This window comes from Pristiophorus japonicus, chromosome 3 (assembly GCF_044704955.1).
Source record: "Pristiophorus japonicus isolate sPriJap1 chromosome 3, sPriJap1.hap1, whole genome shotgun sequence".
NCBI lineage: Eukaryota > Metazoa > Chordata > Chondrichthyes > Pristiophoridae > Pristiophorus > Pristiophorus japonicus.
In genome coordinates, this window is record NC_091979.1 from 63,935,729 (window position 1) to 63,961,445 (window position 25,717).

General features: G+C 49.6%; 1 protein-coding gene across 1 annotated transcript in view; it reads left to right on the forward strand.

Annotated features, from left to right (window-relative positions):
* The window catches only part of LOC139253871 (histamine N-methyltransferase-like), a 74,905-nt gene extending 49,912 nt beyond the window's left edge, over positions 1-24,993 (forward strand). Inside the window, exons 5-6 of the mRNA XM_070873600.1 lie at positions 1,378-1,471; positions 24,653-24,993. Of these exons, the coding sequence (XP_070729701.1) occupies positions 1,378-1,471; positions 24,653-24,993 (435 nt within the window). The remainder of the gene's footprint in view (positions 1-1,377; positions 1,472-24,652) is intronic.
* Positions 24,994-25,717: the final 724 nt, after the last annotated feature.

Here is a 25,717-nt window from a genome sequence, read left to right on the forward strand (position 1 = left end):
TGGCCCCTCGAGCCTGCTCTGCCATTCAATAAGATCATGACTGATCTGATCATGGACTCAGCTCCACTTCCCCGCCCACACCCCATAAACCTTTATCCCCTTATCGTTGAAGAAACTGTCTATTTCTGTCTTAAATTTATTCAATGGCTCAGCTTCCACAGCTCTCTGAGGCAGCAAATTCCACAGATTTTACAACCCTCTGAGAGAAGAAATTTCTCCTCATCTCTGTTTTAAATGGGCAGCCCCTTATTCGAAGATCATGCTCTCTCGTTCTAGTCTCCCTCATCAGTGGAAACATCCTCCTTATAATCTTATACGTTTCAATAAGATCACCTCTCATTCTTCTGAACTCCAATGAGGAGAGGCCCAACCTAATCAACCTTTCCTCATAAGTCAACCCCCTCATCCCCTGGAATCAACCTAGTGAACCTTGTCTGACCTGCCTCCAAAGCAAGTATATCCTTTCGTAAATATGGAAACCAAAACTGCATGCAGTATTCCAGGTGTGGCCTCACCAAAACCTTGTATAGCTGTAGCAAGACTTCCCTGCTTTTATACTCCATCCCCTTTGCAATTAAGGCCAAGATACCATTGGCCTTCCTGATCACTTGCTGTACCAGCATACTATCCTTTTGTGTTTCATGCACAAGTAACCGCAGGTCCCGCTGTACTGCGGCACTTTGCAATCTTTCTCCATTTAAATAATAACTTACTCTTTGATTTTTTTTCTGCCAAAATGCATGACCTCACACCTTCCAACATTATATTCCATCTGCCAAATTTTTGCCCAATCACTTAGCCTGTCTATGTCCTTTTGCAGATTTTTTGTGTCCTCCTCTCACATTGCTTTTCTTCCCATCTTTGTATCATCAGCAAACTTGGCTACGTTACACTCAGTTCCTTCTTCCAAGTTGTTAATATAGATTGTAAATAGTTGGGGTCCGAGCACTGATCCCTACGGCACCCCACTAGTTACTGGTTGCCAACCAGAGAATGAACCATTTATCCCGACTCTCTGATCTCTGTTAGTTAGCCAATCCTTTATCCATACTAATATATTACCGCTGGGGTTACATCTGGGGCCATACCTCCCCAGGACGGGAAAATGGCAAACCAGAAAAAACAGAGCGCAATTCAGGCTTCAGTAGGTTCTACCCATCTTCTGACCCTCCGATCAGAAATCAGCCAGGATTACACCTTAGCCCCAAACAGAATTTCAAGGCAGTATCTTCAAACTCTGTGGGGCATGTATCACAGAGAAAAATAATTCACAATTTATATCATTCATATTTATTCACAAAACTATATAAATTTTGAGATAAGGTTGGAGCTTATATGAGAATATATTTGTATTTCTCAGTGTGTTTTCTTGTCTAGATGTTATACTTCGTAGAAAGTGTGCATGATTCCATCAAGTACTTCCACAGCCTTCTGGAACCCAATGGCAAGCTTCTAATTATAATTGTTTCAGGTAGGTGATTGTCCAGTGTTTCTGACATGCTGGCACTAAGGATGCCTGTACGCACTGAAATTCTGCAGGGAAAATGATCATTAAATTTCTTATCTTTGCTATTCATTCTCCTCCTGATGTTTAGTTCTATACAGTCTGGTACATGTGCAAACAACAAAGATTATTGACTATAGGAGCAGCTCCTGGAACAAAGTAAAAACATTGCAAAGTATATCATGAATTGACTACATAACAGAAAACTGAGGATAGCTGTCAATGCTGAGAGTTGTAAGTGAGCAGCGATGATCACTGAAGTCTCCTGGAGATTGGCCCTCAAACCTCTGGTCATATATATTAAAAGTACGAAGTGGTCTCGAGTCTCGAGGTACGGTGTAACATTACGTGACTCAGTGAATATGAGGGGCAGCATCATGGGTTATATGAATGTCCCTTTAATATGATCTGCTGCGTCTTGTCACTTGGATTTGTTAAGGGAAGGTCATGTTTGACTAACTTGATTGAATTTTTCAAGGAGGTAACCAGGAGGATTGATTAGGACAGTGCGTATGATGTAGTTTTCTAGATTTTAGCAAAGCTTTTGATAAGGTCTCACGTGGCAGACTGGTCACGAATGTAAAAGCCCAAGGGCTCCAGGGCAAAGTGGCAAGTTGGATCCAAAATTGGCTCAATAGCAGGAAACAAATGGTAATGGTTGATGGGTGTTTTTGTGACTGGAAGGCTGTATCCAGTGGGGTTCAGCAGGGCTCAGTACTGGGTCCCTTGCTTTTTATGGCATATAATGATTTGGACTTGAATGTTGATGGTATAATTAAGAAGTTTGCAGATGACACTAAATCATCATTCCATCACCATAGGCAGTCCCTGGGACTCGAGGAAGACTTGCTTCCACTCTTAAAATGAGTCGTTACATGGTTGAACAGTCCAATACGAGAACCACAGTCCCTGTCACAGATGGGACAGATAGTCGTTGAGGGAAAAGGTGGGTGGGACAGGTTTGCCGCACGCTCTTTCTGCTTCCTGTGCTTGATTTCTGCATGCTCTCGGCAATGAGACTCGAGGTGCTCAGCGCCCTCCCGGATGCACTTCCTCCACTTAGGGTGGTCTTTGGCCAGGGACTCCTGGGTGTCAATGGGGATGTTGCACTTTATCAGGGAGGCTTTGAGGGTGTCCTTGTAACGTTTCCTCTGCTCACGCTTGGCTCATTTGCCGTGAGGAGTTCCAAGTAGGATGCTTGCTCTGGAAGTCTCGTGTCCGGCTTGCGGACAATGTGGCCTGTCCAGCAGAACTGATCAAATGTGGTCAGTGCTTCAAATGCTGGGGATGTTGGCCTGGTCGAGAACGCTAATGTTGATGTGTCTGTCCTCCCAGGGGATTTGTAGGGTCTTGCGGAGACATTGTTGGTGGTATTTCTCCAGCGACTTGAGGTGTCTTCTGTACATGGTACATGTCTCTGAGCCATACAGGAGGGCAGGTATTACTACAGCCCTGTAGACCATGAGCTTGGTGGCAGTTTTGAGGGCCTGGTCTTCAAACACTCTTTTCCTCAGGCAGCCAAAGGCTGCACTGGAAACGGTGTTGAATCTCGTCGTCAATGTCTGCTCTTGTTGATAAGAGGCTTTCGAGGTATGGGAAATGGTCCATGTTGTCCAGGGCCATGCCATGGATCTTGATGACTGGGGGGCAGTGCTGTGCGGCGAGGACAGGCTTTTGGACGACCTTTGTCTTACGGATGTTTAGCGTAAGGCCCATGCTTTCATATGTCTCAATAAATAAGTCAACTATGTCCTAGATTTCAGTCTCTGTATGTGCACAGGCTCATGCGTCGTCCGCGTACTGTAGCTCGACGACAGAGGCTGGGGTAGTCTTGGATCTGGCCTGGAGACGGCGAAGGTTGAACAGGTTCCCACTGGTTCTGTAGTTTAGTTCCACTCCAGCGGGGAGGTTGTTGACTGTGAGGTCGAGCATGGCAGCAAAGAAGATTGAGAAAAGTATTGGGGCGATGTCGCAGCCCTGTTTGACACTGGTCCGGACATGGATTGGGTCTGTAATGGGCCTCTCCTTCCCCACTGGTGACCTGGTCTCTTCTGACTGGTGAGTACCATGGCTGTAACCTTCCACTCTGAACTCCAGTGGGCCACTGACCCGCCCAATGCCTGCCCCCAACCAAACCTCGGACCACCTACCATCAAGGGCACTACTCAGCACCGAGCTTGCAGCCAATATCTCGCCGTCGGCAACTAGGCTCATACAGCAGTGCCTGGTCTCCAGTCATCTTGGACCCCCTTGCCACTGGACCAAGACCTTGCTCAGCTAAGCCCGCGTGGTAGCCGATGTGCAACAGCCAGCCCACGTTAAAAGAACTCACGCACGGGCATCTTCCACTCTGTTAACATGAATTTCGGGACCTGGAATGTCAGGATCCTCATGGACAACTCCAACAGCGATAGGCCGGAACGCCGCTGTGTGGTTGATATTGAAGAAGAAAGCTGCGGATTGCCGGAAGATATCAATGTGCAGGTCAGGTGGGCAGAACAGTGGCCAATGAAATTCAATCCGGAAAAGTGTGAGGTCATGCATTTGGAGAGGTCTAACAAGGCAAGGGAATACACACTAAATGGTAAGACACTGACAAGTGTAGAGGAACAAAGTGACCTTGGAGTGCAGGTCCACAGATCCGTGAAGGTAGCAGGCTAGATAGATGAGAAGGCGTATGGAATACCTGCCTTTATTAGTCAAGGCATGGAATACAAGAGCAAGGAGGTTATGCTTGAACTGTATAAAACACTGGTTAGGCCGCACTGAGTGCAGTTCTGGTCACCACATTACAGGAAGGATGTGAGACAGTGTCGAAGAAATTTACAAGAAAGTTGCTTGGACTGGAGAATTTTGGCTATGAGGAAAGATTGGAGATGCTGGGTCTGTTTTCTTTGGAGCAGAGGGGGCTGAGGGGAGACCTGATTGAAGTGTATAAAATTATGAGGGGCCTGGATAGAGTGGATAGGAAGGACCTGTCTCTCTCGGCAGAGGGGTCAACAACCAGGCGGCATAGATTTAAAATAATTGGGGGGAGTTTTAGAGGAGATATGAGGGGAAATTTCTTCACCCAGGGGGTGTTGGGGATCTGGAATGCTCTGCCTGAAAGGGTGGTAGAGGCAGAAAGTCTCACCACATTTAAAAAAAAAATACTTGGATGTGCACTTAAAGTGCCGTAACCTGCAAGGCTTCGGACCGAGCTGGGAAGTGGGATTAGGCTGAGTAGCTCTTGGTCGGTCGGCGTGGACACAATGACCTGAAATGGTCTCCTTCTGTGTTTTAAATTTCTATGGGTTCAATTTTCCCGGGTTATTTGCGGCGTTTTTTGACGCGCGCCGTTTTTTCTGGCGTATTTATTTTTTTCAAGGTTTCCCCCTGCGATCTGTGCCCGAGTAATTTTTCTCGATGAGTTTTTTTTAATGTTCTCTCATGTCTATGCCATGCTCCACCTCACAGTCAACAAGCTCCCTGCTGGAGTGGAACTAAACTACAGAACTAATGGGAACCTGTTCAACCTTTGACATCTCCAGGCCAGGTCCAAGACCACCCCAACCTCTGTAATCGAGCTACAGTACAGGTTTAACGCCTGCGTCTGTGCAGATACAGAGGCTGAACTCCAGGATATAGTCGACGTATTTACTGACTCCTACGAAAGCATGGGCCTTACGCTAGACATCCATAAGACAAAGGTCCTGGTCCTCCACCAGCCTGTCCTCGCCACACAGCACTTCCCCCCCCCCCGCCCCCCCCCCCCCCACCAGTCATCAAGATCCATGGCACAGCCCTGGACAACGTGGACTATTTCTCATACATAGGGAACCTCTTATCAACAAGAGCAGACATTGAAACGAGATTCAACACCGCCTCCAGTGCGCTAGTGCAGCCTTTGGCCACCTGAGGAAAAGAGTGTTTGAAGACCAGGCCCTCAAAACTGCCACCAAGCTCATGGTCTACAGGGCTGTAGTAATACCCGCCTTCCTGTAAGGCTCAGAGACATGGACCATGTTCAGTAGACACCTCAAGTCACTGGAGAAATACCACCAACGATGTCTCCGCAAGATCCTGCAAATCCCCTGGGAGGACAGACACATCAACATTAGCGTCCTCGACCAGGCCAACATCTCCAGCATTGAAGCACTGACCACACTTGATCAGCTCCGTTGGGCAGACCATATTGTTCGCATGCCAGACATGAGACTCCCAAAGCAAGCGCTCGACTCGGAACTCCTTCACGGCAAACGAGGCAAAGGTGAGCAGAGGAAACATTACAAGGACGCCCTCAAAGCCTCCCTGATAAAGTGCAACATCCCTACTGACACCTGGGAGTCCCTGGCCAAAGACCGCCCTAAGTCAAGGAAGTGCATCCGGGAGGGCGCTGAGCATCTTGAGTTTCATCGCCGAGAGTATGCAGAAATTAAGCGCAGGCAGCGGAAAGAACGTGCGGCAAACCAGTCCCACTCACCCTTTCCCTCAATGATTATCTGTCCCACCTGTGACGGGGACTGTGGTTCTCATATTGGACTGTTTAGCCACCAAGGACTCATTTTGAGAGTGGAAGCAAGACTTCCTCAATTCCGAGGGAAAGCCTGAGAATGATGATGAGGTATGCAGCATCTCTTAACATGCTGCACGTCGCTGCATTCGCCGTGTCACAAAGGTTCTCTATGCCCGCAGAACGGAATTCATAATGTTGCCAATGAGCAGGAAGAGCCAGAATGAGCGGGCATGTGGGTTTGGCAGGATTGCAGGCTTCCCGAAGGTTCAAGGAGCCATTGACTGCACACACGTGGCCTTGCGAGCACCATTCCACAAGGCAGAGGTATTCAGAAACCGAAAGGGATACCACTCCCTTAACGCGCAGCTGGTGTGTGAGTGCACACAGCGCATTCTCGCAGTGAATGTCTGCTATCCAGGGAGCACATGTGATGTCTTCATCCTGCGTGAGAGCACTGTCTCACGATTGTTTCTGCTGGCACAGGAAAAGTGTGGCTGGCTGCTCGGCAACAAAGGATATGGACTAGCTCTGTGTTTCATGGCCCCCGCCTCCGCAACCCCACTACAGAAGTGGAGCAGCACTACGATGAGAGCCATGCGGCCACCCGCAACATCATCGAACAGACAATCGGGGTGCTGAAGCAGCATTTCCAATAAAAGCACCGTTCTGGAGGCAGCCTTCAATACTCCCCTCAACAGGTCTCGAAATTCATTGTGGTGTGCTACATGCTGCACCATTTGACCATCATGAGGGGCCAGGCGTTGCCAGTGGAGATTGCAGGACCACCTCAGAAGGCGGAGGATGAAGACAAGGAACAGGAGCCTGGCAAGGCCCCGAATCGCTAGCCATACAAGTAGCAGCACTATCTATGGTGGAGGCAGCGTGGCAATGCTGCTGGACCAAGATCTGCACCTCAGCAGCTCATAATGAATCGGTTCTCTTGAATGGATGAAGCTGAGGTATGCAGCTAATACTGCCCACGCTATGTTCCACCATAATGGCACATCAGCGGTTAAGTCTACAATGATACACAAGATACCAATGATAAACGGTCAAAGTAAGATTTTACTTAAACAAACAAACACACCCAACCTGCAAATAGCCAAACAAAATGCAACGTCCTGTTGCAACGCACTCAACCACAATGAGGTGCAGCAGTGTAATTTAACTATATACAGGCCTGATTAACAATTCTAAGTACATGTCCCTAATGTGGTGCAAGTCCTTTATCAGACTTGGCCTGATATTTACCCCACACCCTCCCCTCCTCAATGAGGTCTCAATGCCCACAGCAAGGCACACTACTACGGTGCAAAGGCAGAGTGGCAATGGTGGGAGCCGGAATGCTAACATCTTGGGGAAGGACAACACCTTCCATTTCCAGCGGCCCACTGCCACTCTCACAGGGCGGAGCCTCAGTATCCAGAGCAGGATGTGTGACCACAACTCTGCCTCTCCGGATGAACGTTATCCCTCACTCCCATATCGTACAACTTTTCCCGATTCACGTCCCCGTAACTGAGTTCAAAGAACTGGCGGAACATTTCTTTAATGAGCGCCTCATACAGCTGCTCAGTCTCTTTTGGACACCACTCAGGCAGATGTACCCCAGTTAGGTTTAAAATGACCGACGCGACCACGTAATGCACCCACTGGAATAAAACCTTCCCTGGGCCTGTTGTGGTGGCGGGACATCTTGCTTCTGTCGCCTGTACCGGTGGGGCTGTGGCAGGGCCTTCCTCTCATGTGCGACAAGCTCCGTGGAATTTATTGTGTTGGGAGGGTCTGGGATCACGCAGGAGTTCATAGTCCGATCCCATGTGATCCTAGCTCCGGCGTCCTGCCTATGCCGCGAAAAGGCAATCGACACACCCGCTGGACAGATCCGTTCCAACCCCCACATATACACATACATTCCGTGTTCCTCCTTCCATCACTTGTCCCAGCACACTTCCACTCCCCCCTGTGTCCCTGTAATCTGTCAGTACGTATCGTTCCCTGGTTTCTCCCAGTCCGCTGTCTGGTTCCCTGTGTCCTGACTCCATTTCCTGAACCACCACCGTCCCAGGGGAATGTGTCCCTTGCATTTCAAGCCTACGTGCTTGCCCTTGGTCACCCCAACCCATGTGGCTGTGACCTTCAGTCTGGGACATGGTATGGAAGCCTCCCGTTATGTGAACCCGGCGTGACTGGAGTATTTAGTTAAATTCAACCCCAGCCACCCTGGCCATCTTCCCTCGTGGAAGGAGGCTGCCATCCCGTCCCTGTCCCCTGTCCTGCCCCCCTGTGTCATGGTGGGTCCTTTCCCCCTAGTACATCCGTAGAGGAAGGACAACTCTGTGTCTCCTCTCCTGCTGTGCCCCATTCCAGCCAGCATCCAAATCAGGCTCAGTCTCAGGACTGTCTCCATTCCATCCTTGGCTTCCTGCAAAACAAAATTAAGAAGCACCTTGCTGTGAGAGAGTCTACCTCCAAAGGGATGGTTTCATTACAACTAACCAAAACATTTTAAAAGGAAACTATGTACAATACCACCCGAGCTGCTGGGTCGCTCCGCTAGGGCACCTCTTGCCTGGCCTTTTACGGCTCCTGGTCAGCGTGTAAGGAGGTGTCCACGACGCCCTTGGCCGTGGGATCCTGCTGCTCCTTCTTACAGCCCCCACCATGGGATCCTCACTTTCCCAAACTATGTGAGGAAGACTCGCGTCCACCATGCTGTTTACAGCACCTTGGTGTTTCTTTCCTTTTCTTACCCTTTCCCCCGGGTTAAACAACTTACACTGGTTCACGTGAAATCACTTTATGCACTTTATCCACTCTGCTGTAAAGTCCCATATATACAGTGGCTCAAATGTCCTACACGAGCATCGTTTCGGACCATCACCTGGTCTCCTACCTTCCACTTGTGCGTTCTCTGGGATTCGAGCAGCACCTAATTACTCTGGTGCTGCTTCCCCAAGTTACTTGCTGCTGCCAATGAATCTGCTTCAACCTCTCGTGTAGATTCTTGACAAACTTATTGCAATTTACTTCTCTCACTTGACCTTAGGTGAGAACCGGTGCCAGAACATGAGAGAGCGTGCGCATGACCCTCCCGGTCATGAGCTCATGCGGGGAGTACCCTGTGCTCCTGGAGAGGCTGGCTCGGACCCCCATCAAAATTAATGGCAAGACCTTATAACACTTTTTTGGGGACGACCCTGTTTCCTTCTGTGGCCTTTCTTTGATGGTCCAATTAAGTCGCTCCATAACCCCCGATGACTGTGGGTTGTGAGCCACATGCCATTTACCCTCTATCCCCAGAATCTTCAAGGTGGCCTGCATAACTTGCCCCATGAAGTGGCTCCCATGGTCGGTGTTAAGTTCAGAATAACTCCACGAGACTGTGTTGTAAGCTCAAACCATTGTGACCTTGATCTCTTTAATCTAACTCCAAAGTGAGACAACAGCCTGATGGATTGCCTTTTATACCTGCTTGTCCAATGTGCACAGGTAATCCTTAGGTCTCCCACAGGTGTGCTCCCTAGTGGCAAGTCTTACACATTGGTGAGGTTTGCATACATAACATCACTTCCCCCCCCAAAGTCTTATGTACGAGTTATTTACAGGTTGAAGTGATCTGGCGCTCTGCGTTCCCAGGTCAATCGCCTGAGTTGAAGTCCTGGCATGGGTGAGTTGGTCGGACTGTCGGGCATGGTGGGTTCATCCTCCTGGTTGACAGCGAGGTCGATTGCTGGTTGGGTGTGTGTTGGTGGATCATAGATGGTAAAGTCTTCTTCAAACTATTCTTGGTTGTCAGAGAATCGCAGATTGGTCTGATCCAAGTGCTTCCTGCACGTTTGCCCATTCAACAATTTAGTAACACTCTATTCCCCTCTTTGGCCAAAACAGTGCCAGCAATCCATTTGGGACCATGACCATAATTGAGAACAAACACTTAACCTCAATGTCATGTGATACAGTCGCACGATCATGGTACATTTTATGCCACTGCCGCCGGGTTTCTACGTGATCATTGAGATCCAGGTGGACTAAGAAGAGCCTGGTTTTGAGTGCTCTCTTCATTAACAATTCTGCAGGGGGAACCCTGCTGAGCGAGTGGGGGTGCGCCTGGTAGCTCAGCAGGATCCGAGATAACCGGGTCTGCAAGGAGCCATCCGTTACGCATATCAAGCTCTGCTTTATGGTTTGGACTGCCCATTCTGCTTGACCATTAGATGCGGGCTTAAATGAGGCAGACCTGACATGCTTAATGCCATTGCGGGTAATGGACTCGTTGAATTCTGAGCTGGTGAAGCATGGTCCATTGTCACTAACGAGGACGTCGGGCAAACTATGGGTGGCGAACATGGCCCTGAGGCTTTCAATGGTGGCAGTGCACCTACATGATGACATTATTGTACATTCAATCAATTTAGAGTAAGCGTCCACTGCTACTAGAAACATTTTTCCTAGAAAAGGGCCAGCAAAACCTACGTGGAACCTGGACCACGGTTTGGAGGGCCATGACCACAGGTCGATTGGATGGACAATTCATCCTTACGTCGGTGGAACGGCTTCATTTCATCTTGCATTTCCCCAGGAACCGCCGACCAGCTCCCATTTAGAATGCAGCTTTTTACTAGTGATGGACTAGCCAAGACCCTGTGCTAAGTCCTGATCTGGCGAGCTGTGACGGGTGGCCACTCGCTCTCAAAAAGCATCCATTACCAGAAGCAAGTCTGAAGGTTGCGCCATTTCCACCCCAGTGGTGAGCAACGGCAGCCGATTGAGGGCGTCAGCGCAGTTCTCTGTGCCTGGTCTGTGGCGGATTATATAGTCATATGCTGACAATCTTAGTGACCATCTTTGGATGTGGGACGAAGCATTGGTGTTGATACCTTTGCTTTCTGAGAGCAGTGAAGTTAAGCGGTTTGTGGTCGGTTTTGAGCTCGAACCGGAGACCAAATAGATTTTCTTAACCCCGTATTCAATGCTAATGCATCTTTCTCAACCATACTGTAGGCTCTTTCAGCCTTAGATAAGCTTCTGGATGCATATGCAACCGGTTCCAGTTTTCCTGACACATTTGCTTGCTGTAACACACAACCGACCACGTACAACGACGCATTACAAGCTAGTACTAAACATTTACATGGGTCATATAATACAAGTAACTTGTTGAGAGTATAGCAGGTTTCTGGCCTTATTAAAGGCTGTCTCTTGATATTTACCCCAAACCCAGTCATCACCCTTGCGTAACAATAAATGCAAGGGTTCCAGCAAAGTGCTCAACCCCAGTAGAAAGTTACCAAAATAGTTGAGGAGTCCCAGGAACGAATGCAGCTCCGTCACATTCTGTGGTCTGACTGCAGTCTTGATGGCCTCCGTCTTGGAGTCCGTGGTTCTGATGCCACCTGCCGCAATCTTTCTTCCCAGGAATTAGATCTCTGGTGCCAGGAAAACAGATTTGGAGTGTTTCAGCCTGAGTCCCACTCTGTCCAGTCGCTTTAGAACCTCTTCCAGATTGTGCAATTTTTCGGTGGTGTTGCGACCAGTGATCAAGATGTCATCTTGGAACGCCACAGTGCATGGAACCAATATCAGCAGACTCTCCATGTTCCTCTGGAAGATGGCTGCAGCCAAGCGAATTCCAAAGGGACATCTGTGGTATATGAATAGTTCTTTGTGCACATCAATTTCTTTGACTGTTCAGCCAGCTCCTGTGTCATATAAGCAGAGGTTAGATGTAGCTTGGTGAAAGACTTTCCTCCGGCTAGCATTGCGAATAGGTCCTCCGCTTTAGGTAGTGGGTATTGGTCCTGTAACGAGTCTCGGTTGATTGTTACCTTGTAGTCCCTATAGATTCTGACCATACCAACTCTCTTTAGCACGATTGGGCTGGCCCATTCGTTGAACTCGACTGGCGATATGATTCCCTCTCGTTGAAGTCTGTCCAGCTCGATCTCGACTTTCTCTCGCATCATGTATGAGACTGCTCGGGCCTTGTGATGAACGGGCCGTGCCCCAGGAACAAGATGGAACAAGACTGGAACCTTGGCGCTTGTGAAGTTGCCGATGCCTGGCTCAAATAACGCCGGGAATTTGTTTAGCACCTGGGCGCACGGGTGTCATCCATCGAAGACAGTGCTTTGATGTCGTCCCAGTTCCATCGGATCTTTCCTAGCCAGCTTCTGCCGAACAGCTTTGGGCCATCACCTGGTACAATCCATAGTGGTAAATCATGCACCATTCCATCGTACGATACTTTCACTGCTGCACTGCTGATAACAGGTATGAGTTCTTTGGTGTAAGTGCGCAGCATTGTGTGAATCGTGCTCAGTTTTGGCCTCTGTGCCTTGTTGCCCCACAGTTTCTCAAAAGCATTCTGGCTCATGATTGATTGACTTGCCCCCGTGTCCAATTCCATGGAGACTGGAATGCCGTTAGGTTTAACTTTTAACATTATCGGAGGGCTTTTGGTGGTGAAGGTGTGTACCCCATACACTTCTTCTTCATCCTCTGGTTGAGTTGCCTCTCCTGCTCGTTCAGCGTGATCCATGCTGGATCGGTCACTCTCTGCTGACTCTGCCACGTGGTGAGTCAGAGGTCGTTTGCACATTTGCTGGAGGTGCCCCATTGTTCCACAGCCCTTGCACACATAGTTCTTGAATCGACATTGATGGGCTCTATGACTGCCCCGGCAGTGCCAACATGGTGTTAATGGATACGCATTCACACCCCACAGCGGCCTCTGAGTTACCCTGGGCCTGGCTTCTGTGGTCGTGTAGGCCCTACTATGTACAGTTCTGAAGGCATTATTTTATGCACAGTACTTGCCAGCGAGCTTCGATGCTGTGAAGATATCTGTTTCGTGTTGTAGCTTGTGGATATGAAAGCCTGGGCTATCATGGTGGTCTTGCTCAGATCTAGGGATTCGGCAGACAGCAATTTGCGAAGAGTGACCTCGTGGCCAATTCCAAGCATAAAAATGTCCTGCAACATTTCCCCCAAAGATCCAGCAAATTCGCACTGTCCCGCAAGGCATCTTAGGTCGGCGATAAAGCTTGCCACGTTCTGGCCCTCGGAGCGATGGTGCGTGTAAAAGCGATACCTGGCCATTAAGATGCTCTCCTTCGGCTTGAGGTTTTCCCGAACCAGCGTACACAGCTCTGTATAAGTCTTGTCTGTTGGTTTGTCCGGTGCCAACAGATTTTTGATGAGGCCATATATTGAAGACCCACATATAGTGAGGAGAATCGCCCTGCACTTGACCGCCGTCTAAGCCGTGTCCAGCTCGTTGGCCACGAAGTACTGGTCGAGACACTTAACGAAGGCTTCCCAGTCATCACCCTCAAAAATACCGACAGCCAATACCGCGTGAAAGTTCGTGATCTGTAACTCGTCGCCAGTTGTTAAGTTCAGACTAACTCCACGAGACTGTGTTGTAAGCTCAAACCATTGTGACCTTGGTCTCTTTAATCTAACTCCAAAGTGAGGCAACAGCCTGGTGGATTGCCTTTTATACCTGCTTGCCCCAGGGTGCACAGTTGACCCTTTGGTCTCCCACAGGTGTAGCCCCTAGTGGCAAGTCTTACATATTGGTGAGGTTTGCATCCATAACAGTCAGACTCTACTATCTGTGGCAGTCCCCACTTGGAGAACACTTCCCTTACCAAAATCCTTGCCATCGCCAACGCCGTGGCTTATCGGCAAGCGAAGGCTTCCACCCACTTGAAGAACATGTCTACTAGGACCAAACAGTACTTGTAACCCCCCCTTTGTGGTCTGATATCGACCTGTACCAACTGCCATGGTCCCTCTAACCTTCTCGTGTGCCCCATTGGAACCTTCCTACATTGTGGATCGAAGTTGTTCGCCGCACACACCGGACAGTCTGCGCAAAAATCGCGGACATCCTTTCTCAGTTGCGGCCACTACTCTGCCTGTTCTACCCTTTGCCAGGTAGTATCCGCTCCTGGGCCCCCGTGGGCCAACTGGAGGAATTCCCTCTGGTGCACCAGGAACTATCCACCAATTTGCTTTGAAGAGCATCCCCCTCCTTTACGGTGATGCCTGCTATCCCAAATGGACTTCCTAATTTCTCGCCCTTAGCCAGCTGCTCCAGGACGACCTTGAGGACGGGATCCTCTGCCTGGACTTGCCTGTACTCCCGGGTGTCCCCCCTTTATCCCGGATCGCTACTACTGGGCTGGACCCATATGGATCCAAAAAAACTTCTTCACTGGCTCCCTCCTTTGCTAACTTGTCTGCCCTTTGGTTGCCTTCCCCTCTGGGCTCTGTCTTAGAGTGAGCCTTTACTTTGCGGATGTAATGACATCCTGGGGTCCCCGTGGCCTCTAAGACTTTTCTCAGCAATGGTGCTGTTGCTAAGGGCTTCCTGTCTGTGGATGTGAAACCGCGACGAGCCCAGATGGCTAAGTATTCGGTGCTCGAATTGCACGTAAACATTGAATCCGAGCAGATGATGTATGGGGCCGGGAACTTGTCGGCGTGGGTAACGACGTACACCATTGTTGACAGTTCGGCGTGCTGGGCGCTCGGTGCTCGGGAGTTTAATGGCCCTTGCTGCAATAATCCTGCACCCGGTGAAATGCTCCCCATTCATCACTGAACTAGACCCATCGACGTAGATCTCGCAGCCCATTGGATGTAACCCGGCCCGGAATCCTACGTCCACGTCCCATACCCCTTCCACCGTACACTTGTGGGCCATCCCTAGCGAGATCATATTGGCGACCAACTTGGGCTCACTCAGGTCTTGCATTCTCAGATGCATTTGTGAGAGCAATAAAGACCAGCGAGCAATGCGAGCACTGCTCACTGTGCCGTCCTTTATCCTCCCATCTAACAACATCCAAGTGGGGGTACGGTGGGTTAGTGGAACGATTAAGGATGATCTCGTAAAGAGCTGCCTCGTGCAATTGGAATATCCCCGTTCTACATCCGTGAGGACTCTTGAGTACACCACGGGCCTCAGTTTGCCGTACCGCTCCTGAAGCAGCACCGCGCTCAAACTGTTCCCACTGGCTGCTACTTCCAAAATGAAGTCCTCCCCACCATTAATCGCCCCGGATGTGGGTGGCATTTGCAGGTCTCCCTTGAGATGATTGAACGCTGCCGTGCAGTCCTCATCCCACTCCCAGCTGACTCTCTTGCGGAGGAGCCGAGGCAGAGGGGCTGCCGTGGTGGCGTAATCCTCAATAAAATCCCTGCAGTATCTCGTGAACCCCAGGAAGGATCTCACCCCCGTCACGGTCATGCGGGCTGTTAACTCCTGTACCGCCTTCCGACTGGTCTCGTCGATAGCCCTTTCCCCAGTCCTCACGGTCAGCCGAGGAATTTTATTTCCCTCTGACCGATCTGAGCTTTCTTGGGATTGATCTTGAACCCTGTCTCTCTCAGCAGCTCAAGCAGCTCGGCCAGCAGCGGACCATGCTCCTCCCCCTCACCGGAGAACAAAAGCAAATCGTCCACACACTGCACCAACTGCTGGGGTCTGCTGAAACCCTTAAAGGTGTCTGCCATACACTGGTGGAATATGGAGGGGCTGTTATGAAATCCCTGGGGAAGGCATGTCCATGTGTACTGCTGTCCTTTAACAGTAAAGACAAACTTGTACTGGTCTTCCCGTTTCAGGGGAATCGACCAAAACCCGTTTGAAATGTCCAGCACTGTAAATGTGGTTGCATTTGCTGGAACACTCCCTATCAGATCAGCTACGGCCGAGACTGTGGACGCGCAGGCTGGGATGTTTTTGTTGAGCACCCAATAGTCCACGGTGGCTCTCCACGACTGGTCCGGTTTCCTAACCGGCCAAAGTGGCGAGTTCACGTGTGTGGCTATGGGTCTCAACAATTCCTGAGCTACCAGGGATCCAGTGCTGTCTCCAAGTCAGCCTCTGCCTCTCTGGGGAAACTGAACTGCTTCTGTGGCCGTGACATGGGGTCCCCCTGTACTTGGACTTCCACCCCCGTCACCCTACCACAGTCATGCTTGTTTGTGGCGAACAATGCGAGGTTATCGCACACGTACGCCTGGTACTCGGCCGGGGTAGTATTGACCAATTGCTCTAGGTTGTAACTCCCCTTCGGCTTCATGTTACACATGTTGCCTTTTCCTTCCCCTTTTCTTGGGATCACTACAACTTCTTTCTCCTTCTCGAAACCCACTGCCCCCCAAAGGCAGTGATTCCTCAAATCCACAAAAATCCTGTGGGCTAACATAAAGACGGCCCCTAGGACTCCTGACCCTGGCTGTTCCCATTTTATTCGGACACATTGCCACCTGGTGTGGAGGGATCCTAAATCTACGGCTAACGGCCTGGACATCGCCCCGCCTGCTCGTTCCGATGAACCCCACGAGACTGAAAGGAACCTTGCTGGACCAGGGTGAATCGGTCGGGTTATTCACATGGATCACTGTGCTCGAAGCTCCGGTGTCCTTCAAGTACATCCCCTCTACCTTCTCCACCCCCATACTGAGGGAATGATCAGCCTTGATCTTATTGAATGGCGGTGCAGGCTCGAAGGGCCGAATGGCCTACTCCTGCACCTATTTTCTATGTTTCTATCCTCATGCATGGTCTACTCCACTCATCGTACGTGAGCGAACACAGGTACTCAGGCTGGGTGTGTGCTAGTCAGGGTGGTGGGATTAACAGAGCGGTTGGGATTTCCCTGCTCACGGCAGCGTCTACCCTTCCCTGCTCTGGCACAAAAACTGTCCGAAGGGCGGCCACCAGAACATCAAATTGTTCCGCAGTCGATCCCTTCGCCTCGACAGGTTTTGTCTTAGCCTCTTTGCCTTGCCCCTTCCTCGGGTCCGGGCAGTCCCTCCTCCAGTGTCCCACCTTCCCACACCCGAAACATGTCCTAGTCTTCCCTGCGCTAATCCCTTCCTGACGCCATTCCTTTTTACTAGCCTCACTGGCCTTCATTTCATGTACCTTGCCCTTACTTGGTTTGATCTCCTCCTCTGAGCCAGGCTTATGTGACGGAGTACTCCGACCTCTGTATTCGTGAGGTCCTTGGAGTAAAACCAGGTCTCCGCTTTTACCCTTATTCATGACAAACTGTTTGCCAACAGGGTCCTGAGCCAATGGTTTCTCGGCCGCCCCTGCAACTGTGTTGAGCACCCCACCGGTGGCCATTTCGTAGATGGGCCATGTCATGTATGTAACCATCATGCAATGGTAATCTTCATGTAACTGTAACCTTCATGCAACTCCTGAACACTGTACTTATACCCTAGAAATGCACACCCTGATCACAGGGGGCGAACTTGTGGGAGACATTCCTCACCTGGGTTTCCAGGTATGAAAGGGGAGGTCCCACCCAGGGTCAGCACTCCTTGGTCCTGGGAATAAAGGTTAATGTCACGTAGTGACTGTGTCTGCAGTACATGCCTCATGTGAATTTGTAGTAAGGTGCAGGGACACTACATTTGGCGACGAGAAACGGGAATCACCAAACAACGAGGATGGCCACCGGTAGCACAGAGGAACGTTACTGTGTGGGTGAGGACTGGGACGACTTCGTGGAGAGACTCCAGCAGAGCTTTGTCACGAAGGACTGGCTGGGAGCGACAGCGGCTGACAAGCGGAGGGCGCATCTACTGACCAGCTGCGGACCACAGACGTATGCACTGATGAAAGACCTGCTCGCACCCCAAAAGCCAGCGGACAAGTCCTTTGAAGAGCTCAGCCAGCTGATCGTTGAACATCTCAAGCCAGCGAGTAGCGTACACATGGCCCGGCACCGGTTCTACACACACCGGCGTCGGGAGGGACAAAACATCTCTGACCTCGTTGCGGACCTGCGGCGCTTGGCCAGTCTCTAAGTTCACAGACGCCTGCAGTGGGGAGATGTTAAGGGACTTTTTCATTTGAGGGCATTAATCATGCCGGGATTTTCAGGAAGTTCATAGAGGCAAAGGACTTGACTTTAGAAGGGGCGGCGTTGATATCTCAGACCTTCATGGCAGGGGAAGAGGAGACCAAGCTAATTTAACCTGCGCAGCCCTGGTCCCTGGCGATGGACCAGAGAGTTTGGTGAACGCGGCTCGGGACCCCGCAGGCAGGCAAGGGCATTTCGAAACCGCCCAGGCAGCAACAGACTCGAGGGTGGGCCCGCAACAGGGACAATGGAAAGGGGAACGGCAATTCATGCCATCACGAGGAACAATGCGTCCCGCGATGGGACCATTAACACCCACGATCAGTGTGCTTAGAAACAACCAAATGGGCAATCAGAGAGAAATGCCTGGTAACAGTCGTTTTGTTAACAACAATCTCGGCTCAAGCTGGAGTTGCGGTGGTAGACATATTGCGAAAAGCTTCAGGTTTCAGCAATATACCTGTAGGATTTGGAACGTCAGTGGACACTTGGCCAGGATGTGCAAAAAGGCTGTAGCGAGGCTAATCTGCGAGACAGAGGAACGAGACAAGCGGTCTGCAATGCAGGATGATGCCTGGGGAAAAGCCATGGATGCTGAAGTTCAGCGGGTTCATGTTGCTGACGTCCACAGCTCATACACTAAAACGCCACCCATGATGATGGAAGTTTTATTGAATAGCATCCCGGTGCGCATGGAGCTGGATACAGGAGCTAGCCAGTCACTTATGAGCGCCCAACAATTTGAGAGACTATGGCCACACAGAGCTCACAGGCCCAAACTGGAATACATTGACATGTAGCTACGGATGTACACCAAAGAGATCATCCCAGTGCTAGGCAGTGCAAACTTGGTGGTAACACATAATGGATCACAGAACCGGCTGCCACTCTGGATCGTCCCGGGAAATGGCCCCGCGTTCTTGGGGAGGAGTTGGCTAGCCAAGATGAATTGGAAATGGGGGGGATGTGCACACCATTTCATCTGTGGCGCGAAGTTCATGCTCACAGGTCCTACAAAAATTTGGGTCACTGTTTCAACCTGGTGTCTGAACGTTTAAGGGCACTAAAGTAGTGATACACATCACTCCGGACGCCAGACCAGTGCACCACAAAGCCAGAGTAGTGCCGTATGTGATGCTTAAGAAAATTGAAAGTGAATTGGACAGGCTGCTCAGAGAGGCCTTAATTTTGTCCGTTGAATTCAGTGACTGGGCAAGTCCCATCATTCCTGTCCTTAAAGCAGATGGCTCAATCAGGATTTGTGGCGACTACAAAGCCACCATCAACCGCGTGTTGCTGCAAGACCAATACCCGCTCCTGAGAGCGGAGGACCTTTTTGCCACGCTAGCAGGTGGCAAGCTGTTCATGAAGCTGCAACTCACTTCGGCCTACATGACTCAGGAACCGGCTGAAGAATCCAAGCTTCTGACCACCATCACGACACACAAGGGATTATTTATCTACAACAGGTGTCTGTTTGGCATTCGTTCGGCGGCAGCTATCTTTCAGAGAAACATGGAAAGCTTGCTCAAATCCATTTCTGGAACAATCTTATTCCAAGGTGACATCTTTATAACGGGTCGCGACACCGAGGAACACCTCCACAACCTGGAGGAGGTGCTACGCCGACTGGACCGGATAGGCTTGCGGCTGAAAAAGGCCAAGTGTGTGTTTTTGGCCCCAGAGGTCGAGTTTTTGGGCAGGAGGGTTGCCGCAGACGGGATCTGGCCTACTGAATCAAAAACTGAGGCGATCCGCCGGCCGCCCAGGCCCGGCAACATGTCGGAGTTGCGATCGTTCCTGGGACTTTTGAACTATTTCGGGAATTTTCTGCCGAACTTAAGCACATTGTTGGAGCCGTTACACATGCTCCTGTGTAAAGGTTGTGAATGGCTTTGGGGGAACTGTCAAGAACGGGCTTTCAATAAGGCGAGGAACTTGCTATGTTCTAACCAACTGTTGACTTTGTATGACCCCTGTAAAAAAAACTGGTTTTAACGTGTGATGCATCATCCTATGGGGTTGGGTGTGTGTTGCAGCAGGGTAATGATGATGGCCGACTCCAACCGGTGGCTTATGCCTCCAGGTCACTCTCCCAGGCAGAGCGTGGATACGGCATGGTCGAAAAGGAAGCACTCGCTTGTGTTTACGGTGTGAAAAAGATGCACCAGTATCTTTTCGGTAGACGGATCGAGCTAGAAATGGACCACAAGCCGTTAACATCCCTGTTGTCCGACAGCAAGGCTGTCGATGCCAATGCATCAGCTCGCATACAGCGATGGGCTCTCACGTTGGCTGCGTATGACTACACCATGCTGCACCGACCAGGCACCAAAAATTGTGCTGATGCGCTCAGCAGGCTCCCACTGGCCACCACCGAGGGGGCGTCGGAGCAGAGCGCTGAGATGGTCATGGCCGTTGAGGCTTTTGACACCTTAGGCTCCCCTATCACAGCACGCCAGATCAAACTCTGGATCAACAGAGACCTCCTCCTATCCATGATAAAGAAATGTGTTCTGACTGGGGATTGGGCGCCCGCACATAGGGCGTGCCCCGAGGAGGTCAGACCGTTTCAGAGACGGATGGATGAGCTCTCCATCCAAGCTGACTGCCTGCTATGGGGCAGTCGGGTAGTTATGCCCCAGAAAGGATGGGAAGCATTCATCAGGGACCTCCACAGCGAGCACCCTGGCATTGTGTCAATGAAGGCCATTGCCCGGTCACATGTATGGTGGCCGGGGATTGACTCAGACCTGGAAGACTGGGTTCGCAGGTGCACGACGTGTGCCCAGCTGGGCAATGCCCCCAGGGAGGCCCCACTCAGCCCAAGGCCCTGGCCCACCAGGCCAGGGTCACGTATTCACGTAGACTATGCGGGCCTGTTCATGGGGGAAAATGTTCCTGATCGTTGTCGTTGCATACTCGAACTGGATCGAGTGCATCATATTAAACTCATGCACGATATCCATCACCGTGGAGAGTCTGTGTATGCTTTTCGCGACCCATGGCTTGCCGGACATCCTGGTCAGCGACAATGGCCCGTGTTTCACCAGCCATGAATTCCAGGAGTTTATGTCGGACAATGGTATCAAACACTTCCGGACAGCGCCGTTCAAGCCGGCTTCCAATGGCCAGGCGGAACGTGCGGTCCAAGTCCTAAAACAGGGCATGCTACGCATCCAAGGACCCTCCCTTCAGTACCGCCTATCGCGCCTCCTGCTGGCCTACAGGACCCGCGCGCACTCGCTCACTGGAGTCTCGCCAGCGGAACTACTCATGAAACGCACGCTTAAAACGCGGCTGTCCCTCATTCACCCAGCCCTGGCAGACATTGTTGAGGGCAAGCGCCAGTCCCAAACCGAGTTCCATGATCAAAACTCAAGGGGGAGGTGTATAGAAATGGATGACCTCGTATTTGTTCTTAACCATGCTTTGGGACCCAAGTGGCTTGAGGGCACAATAATTGGCAAAGAAGGGAATAGGGTCACAATGGTCAGACTAAACAATGGGCAAGATATGCCGCAAACACTTGGACCAAGTCAAGAAAATGTTCAGCATAGACACGAAGCAACCTGAAGAAGAGCATGAGATGTCATCCACACCACTGCCAGTGGACGAGCAACAAGGACAGTCCACAGCATGTACAGTCCCTGCGGCCAGCCCGGACAGGCCAGAATCACCTCGGGTGTCAGAGACGCATGTCAAGGCTCAGCCACCAGAGCCACAACTGCGGCGCTCCACGAGAGAGCATCGACCACCTGAAAGACTAAACCTTTGCCACAAAAAGACATAAGGGGGGAGATGATGTCATGTATGTAACCATCATGCAACGGTAATCTTAATGTAACTGTAACCTTCATGCAGCTCCTGTACACTGTACTTATACCCTAAAAATGCACACCCTGACCACAGGGGTTGAACTTGTGGGAGACACTCCTCACCTGGGTTTCCAGATATAAAAGGGGAGGTCCCACCCAAGGTCAGCACTCCTTGGTCCTGGGAATAAAGGTTAAGGTGACGTCGTGACTGTGTCTGCAGTACATGCCTCGTGTGAATTTGTCGTAAAGTGCAGGGACACCACAGGCCAGAGCCTGTCCGCGAATGCCTGAGGTGCTTCCCCTGCCAGTTGCCTTGTCCTCTCTACCCTAGAGAATGGACTACCCTGGGTGTGACCCATGGCTCTCAGGATTTCTTCCTTTAAGCCGGCCGTGGTCCCCTGTCCCCGTTTGGGTCTGGGCGGACAGGGCCTAATACAATTTCCCATCCAGGGAAAACAGCAATAGCTTGTGAGCCTCGGCCTCACTACACCCATTAATGCCCCCAACCTGGTCCACTTCGGTAAAGTGAACTGAGGGGTCCCCTTCTTTCTTTAACTTGGGCACCCCCAAGATCATATTCTGCAGCTGCGGGATGGTTGAACGGAACCACAAAATCGCTTTGCATCGTGTCCTGATCCGCGCCGTCTACAAGCGAGCCGAACTTCTGCTGCCGTATGGGCCACATTGATCCCTTTGGTGCTTCAAGCGGTGGTCGGACACCCCTACCCTGCCCCCAATCCTCGCAATCTCCTTCCTCTTCCCAGTCCACTCAAGCTTCCCCCGGAGCCATCAAGCAAACCATGCCTTTGGCTTTGGCTCGAGCTTGAGTCAAGCTTTGGATTTTTTTTTGGCAGGGCCCGTGATTCCCATTCTCAAACCCCCTACTGCTTGCTACCCTGTAAGCTGTCTGAATATCTCTCAGTTGCCGCTCTAGCCCGTCAACTTTACCCGTTAAACGGGCGTTCTCCTCCTGTACAGCCTGCTCATTGAGCTTGGTCTCGGTGACCTGGCATTGCAGGTACTCTCCGGTGTTATGGGAGGTTTCCTCCTGAGTACGCCTTCCCTACCTCTCCTCACGTAACTCATCCACAATCTGTTCCCCACCATGGCCCTTGTGGCTGACTGCTCCTTGGACTCCTGGAGCTCTGCCTCAAGCTTACCAATCTGCTCCCTGAGCAACTGGACTTGCTTCTACAAAGACAGGAGCCAAATGGCCTTTTCTTTTGCCTTTTTGTGCTCCTTATTCCCCGTCCACTCTGCAGCTTTGTCCTCTGGACTCTCAGCCTGCAACAGGTCTAACACCCACTGTTGTGTTACATTAACTTTACCTAATACATACGAGGAAATCCTTTCCCCCATTGCCGATCTCTTGACCATGAGATCTTCCATAACTCTGTTCACTCAAACCGGAGCCCTGCCGCCGGTCACCAGACTCTGTAAGTGGTTTTGCCCTTGGTGATTTTGAATCACCCCTCTTACAACAGTTCTAGATCCCGGAATTATAGTCATGAATAGTAATATACATTCATAGACAGATCTTTTGGTCTCAACTGTCATAATGCTTTTATTCAAATTAAAGCACACACTGCACCCAGTAAAACACACCCCAGTAGTGTAAAACAAACAGAGTACAACACACAACCCTGAACAGGTCCCTAACGTGAAGTACCCATGACTAAAACACCCCTGCTCCGATTCAAAAGTGCAACAGAATCTGTCGAACAGAAATGTGCGTACGCTTACGATCTATGCTAAAACCTCCCCACTAACCCCTGAGGCTTGGTTGGGACACACGACAACCTTTCACACTATGCGGTGGTCTTCATGATGTATGGGCTGGGATAAATGCTCACCAATTACCCATCTGGCTTATTCGCTCCTTCTCCCAATGAGGTGTATCTTCTGGGTCCATACCAATCTGTGGTATTCAAGTCCAGTCTCAAGGTCAGCTTCCCAGTAGAAATAGCGAGGCTCTCTTTGCTCGTAAATGTTGGTTTCTTCTCTCCATCCCAGATGGAGTGCTCAGTCCTTGTGCGTTGCATGAAGCAAGCAGGCGTAGAAGAGGGGAGACAGAGAGAGAGAGAGAGAGAGAGAGATGGCTGCAAACTGCCATCTCTTATACCTGCAAAAAGCTTCTTCTCACCCAAAAGTTCAACTGTTCTTTCCCTGAGGCAGTGCAACTGAAAGAGCAAAATCAGGTCTTTGGCCTGTTCCTTTGTCACCTGGGCTGTACCTCGATGAGTAGCTCCGATGAGTCTGTGGTTGAATAGCTTTCCTTTGTGTCCTGAACACCGATCAATCTTGCTTGATCTCTCACTGATTGCATGAAAAAGGGCCTGTCCATCAACCATCTCAGCCATCGATTCCTTGTCCACCTGATGTGTATTCCTGTGGGGCATGTTTGGACCTGTCAGTGTTGTCTGCTCCTCTGCAGTAACAGAAAATGTGTCCAAGCAATGTCCAAAAGATCCACAAAGTTTACGCCGATGTTTTCGCCGAATTCTTACAGATATGGGGAATGGAATGGAATTAGATGTGGGGAGAAACATTTAAAGGATTGAATAACTATTTTCTGTGCTGCATCTTTCTATAACTCTCTAATATTTGACACTGGAGAAACTGAGAAACAGTGCATTCCTTTTTAACTCAGCAAATCAAACTGAACGATATTCAATCTAAACACCAATTGACAAAGTTTCTTAATGTATACCAGCCGTTAAAGATATATATGCAATAACTCCCTTTGGGTAGCATAGCATATGTATGTTACAGCAGGATAATTTATTTCCCAGACAACAAAAATAATTTATAAGTACTATCAAGAAATAAAAGAATAATTTACAATGGACTCCTCCATTAATATAACCAATTTTGGCAGCAGCATTTGAAGCAAATTAATATATCTTTGAAAGTATATTTAAATTATTACTCTCAACAGATTACAGTGGATTACATGCACTTTGGAAAACATTTGGATCTCGTTTTACTGACAATTGTCTTTTCCTTGATGTCCGCAAAATACTTGATGACGTGCGAATGAAGTATAAGATCTATGAGCTTTCCTCTGACCTGGATATCACAGAGTGTTTCATTGAAGGAAATGAAAATGGGGAGCTTCTGTTAGATTTCCTCACACAGATAATTAATTTCAGGAAAACTGCCCCCGCGGATCTGAAGGCTGAAGTTCTTCAATACCTACGCCAGCCTCAGTGCTCAAGAGAGGAAAATGGGACAATTATGTTCAACAATAATATGCAAGTAATAGTGGTTGACTATTGATTTGATTTCTATCAATCAGCCATTACCCAGCTAACATCACTTATAATTTTCTTAACAGCTACAAATCCTTCTCAAGATTTGTTGATGTTAAGATCAAATAATTATTTGATTGTGCTTGCACAAAAGTTTAGAATAAATCCACGAACTTGCTCTCTAGCATAAAATAATATATCATGAGATTAAAAATATAACCTTCATGGATTAAGTGCTGGAGCTTTTAAAATATCTTCTTGTAACTGAATCATTTCGATGAAATTTACACTTGACCATCATTGCTGCGTTTTCCCTGGTGTCTACGTCACAATCTCCCCGTGGAAAGCCCATTTTATTTCATCTCAAAATGGGCAGCAGGGTTTTTTATTGCGGCAGAATAAATTTATTTCCTCTCTTTTTACTTCTGACATCTTTATATCTATTGCATGTTGCATTCTAAGATAAAGGTTAATTTACTCAGCGATATTTCTGATGCAAGGATCAAGAACTGAAACATACATTACTATTGACTAACTTTGTGCACTTTGCATAAGGTTCTATATGTAGGTAGAGAATATTTTTGCTGGCTGCCAGAATTACCTTGTATCATTTAATCCTAGTTGATAAATATTGATTTTATTGTCTGAGCTTTTGCATGTAAAGTAACAGAGGTCACCAAACTCCAGATAGTTTTAAAACATTTTCAGGAATCAGTAGGAACTGTTATATATATTTTTTCTGGCCTATCTTT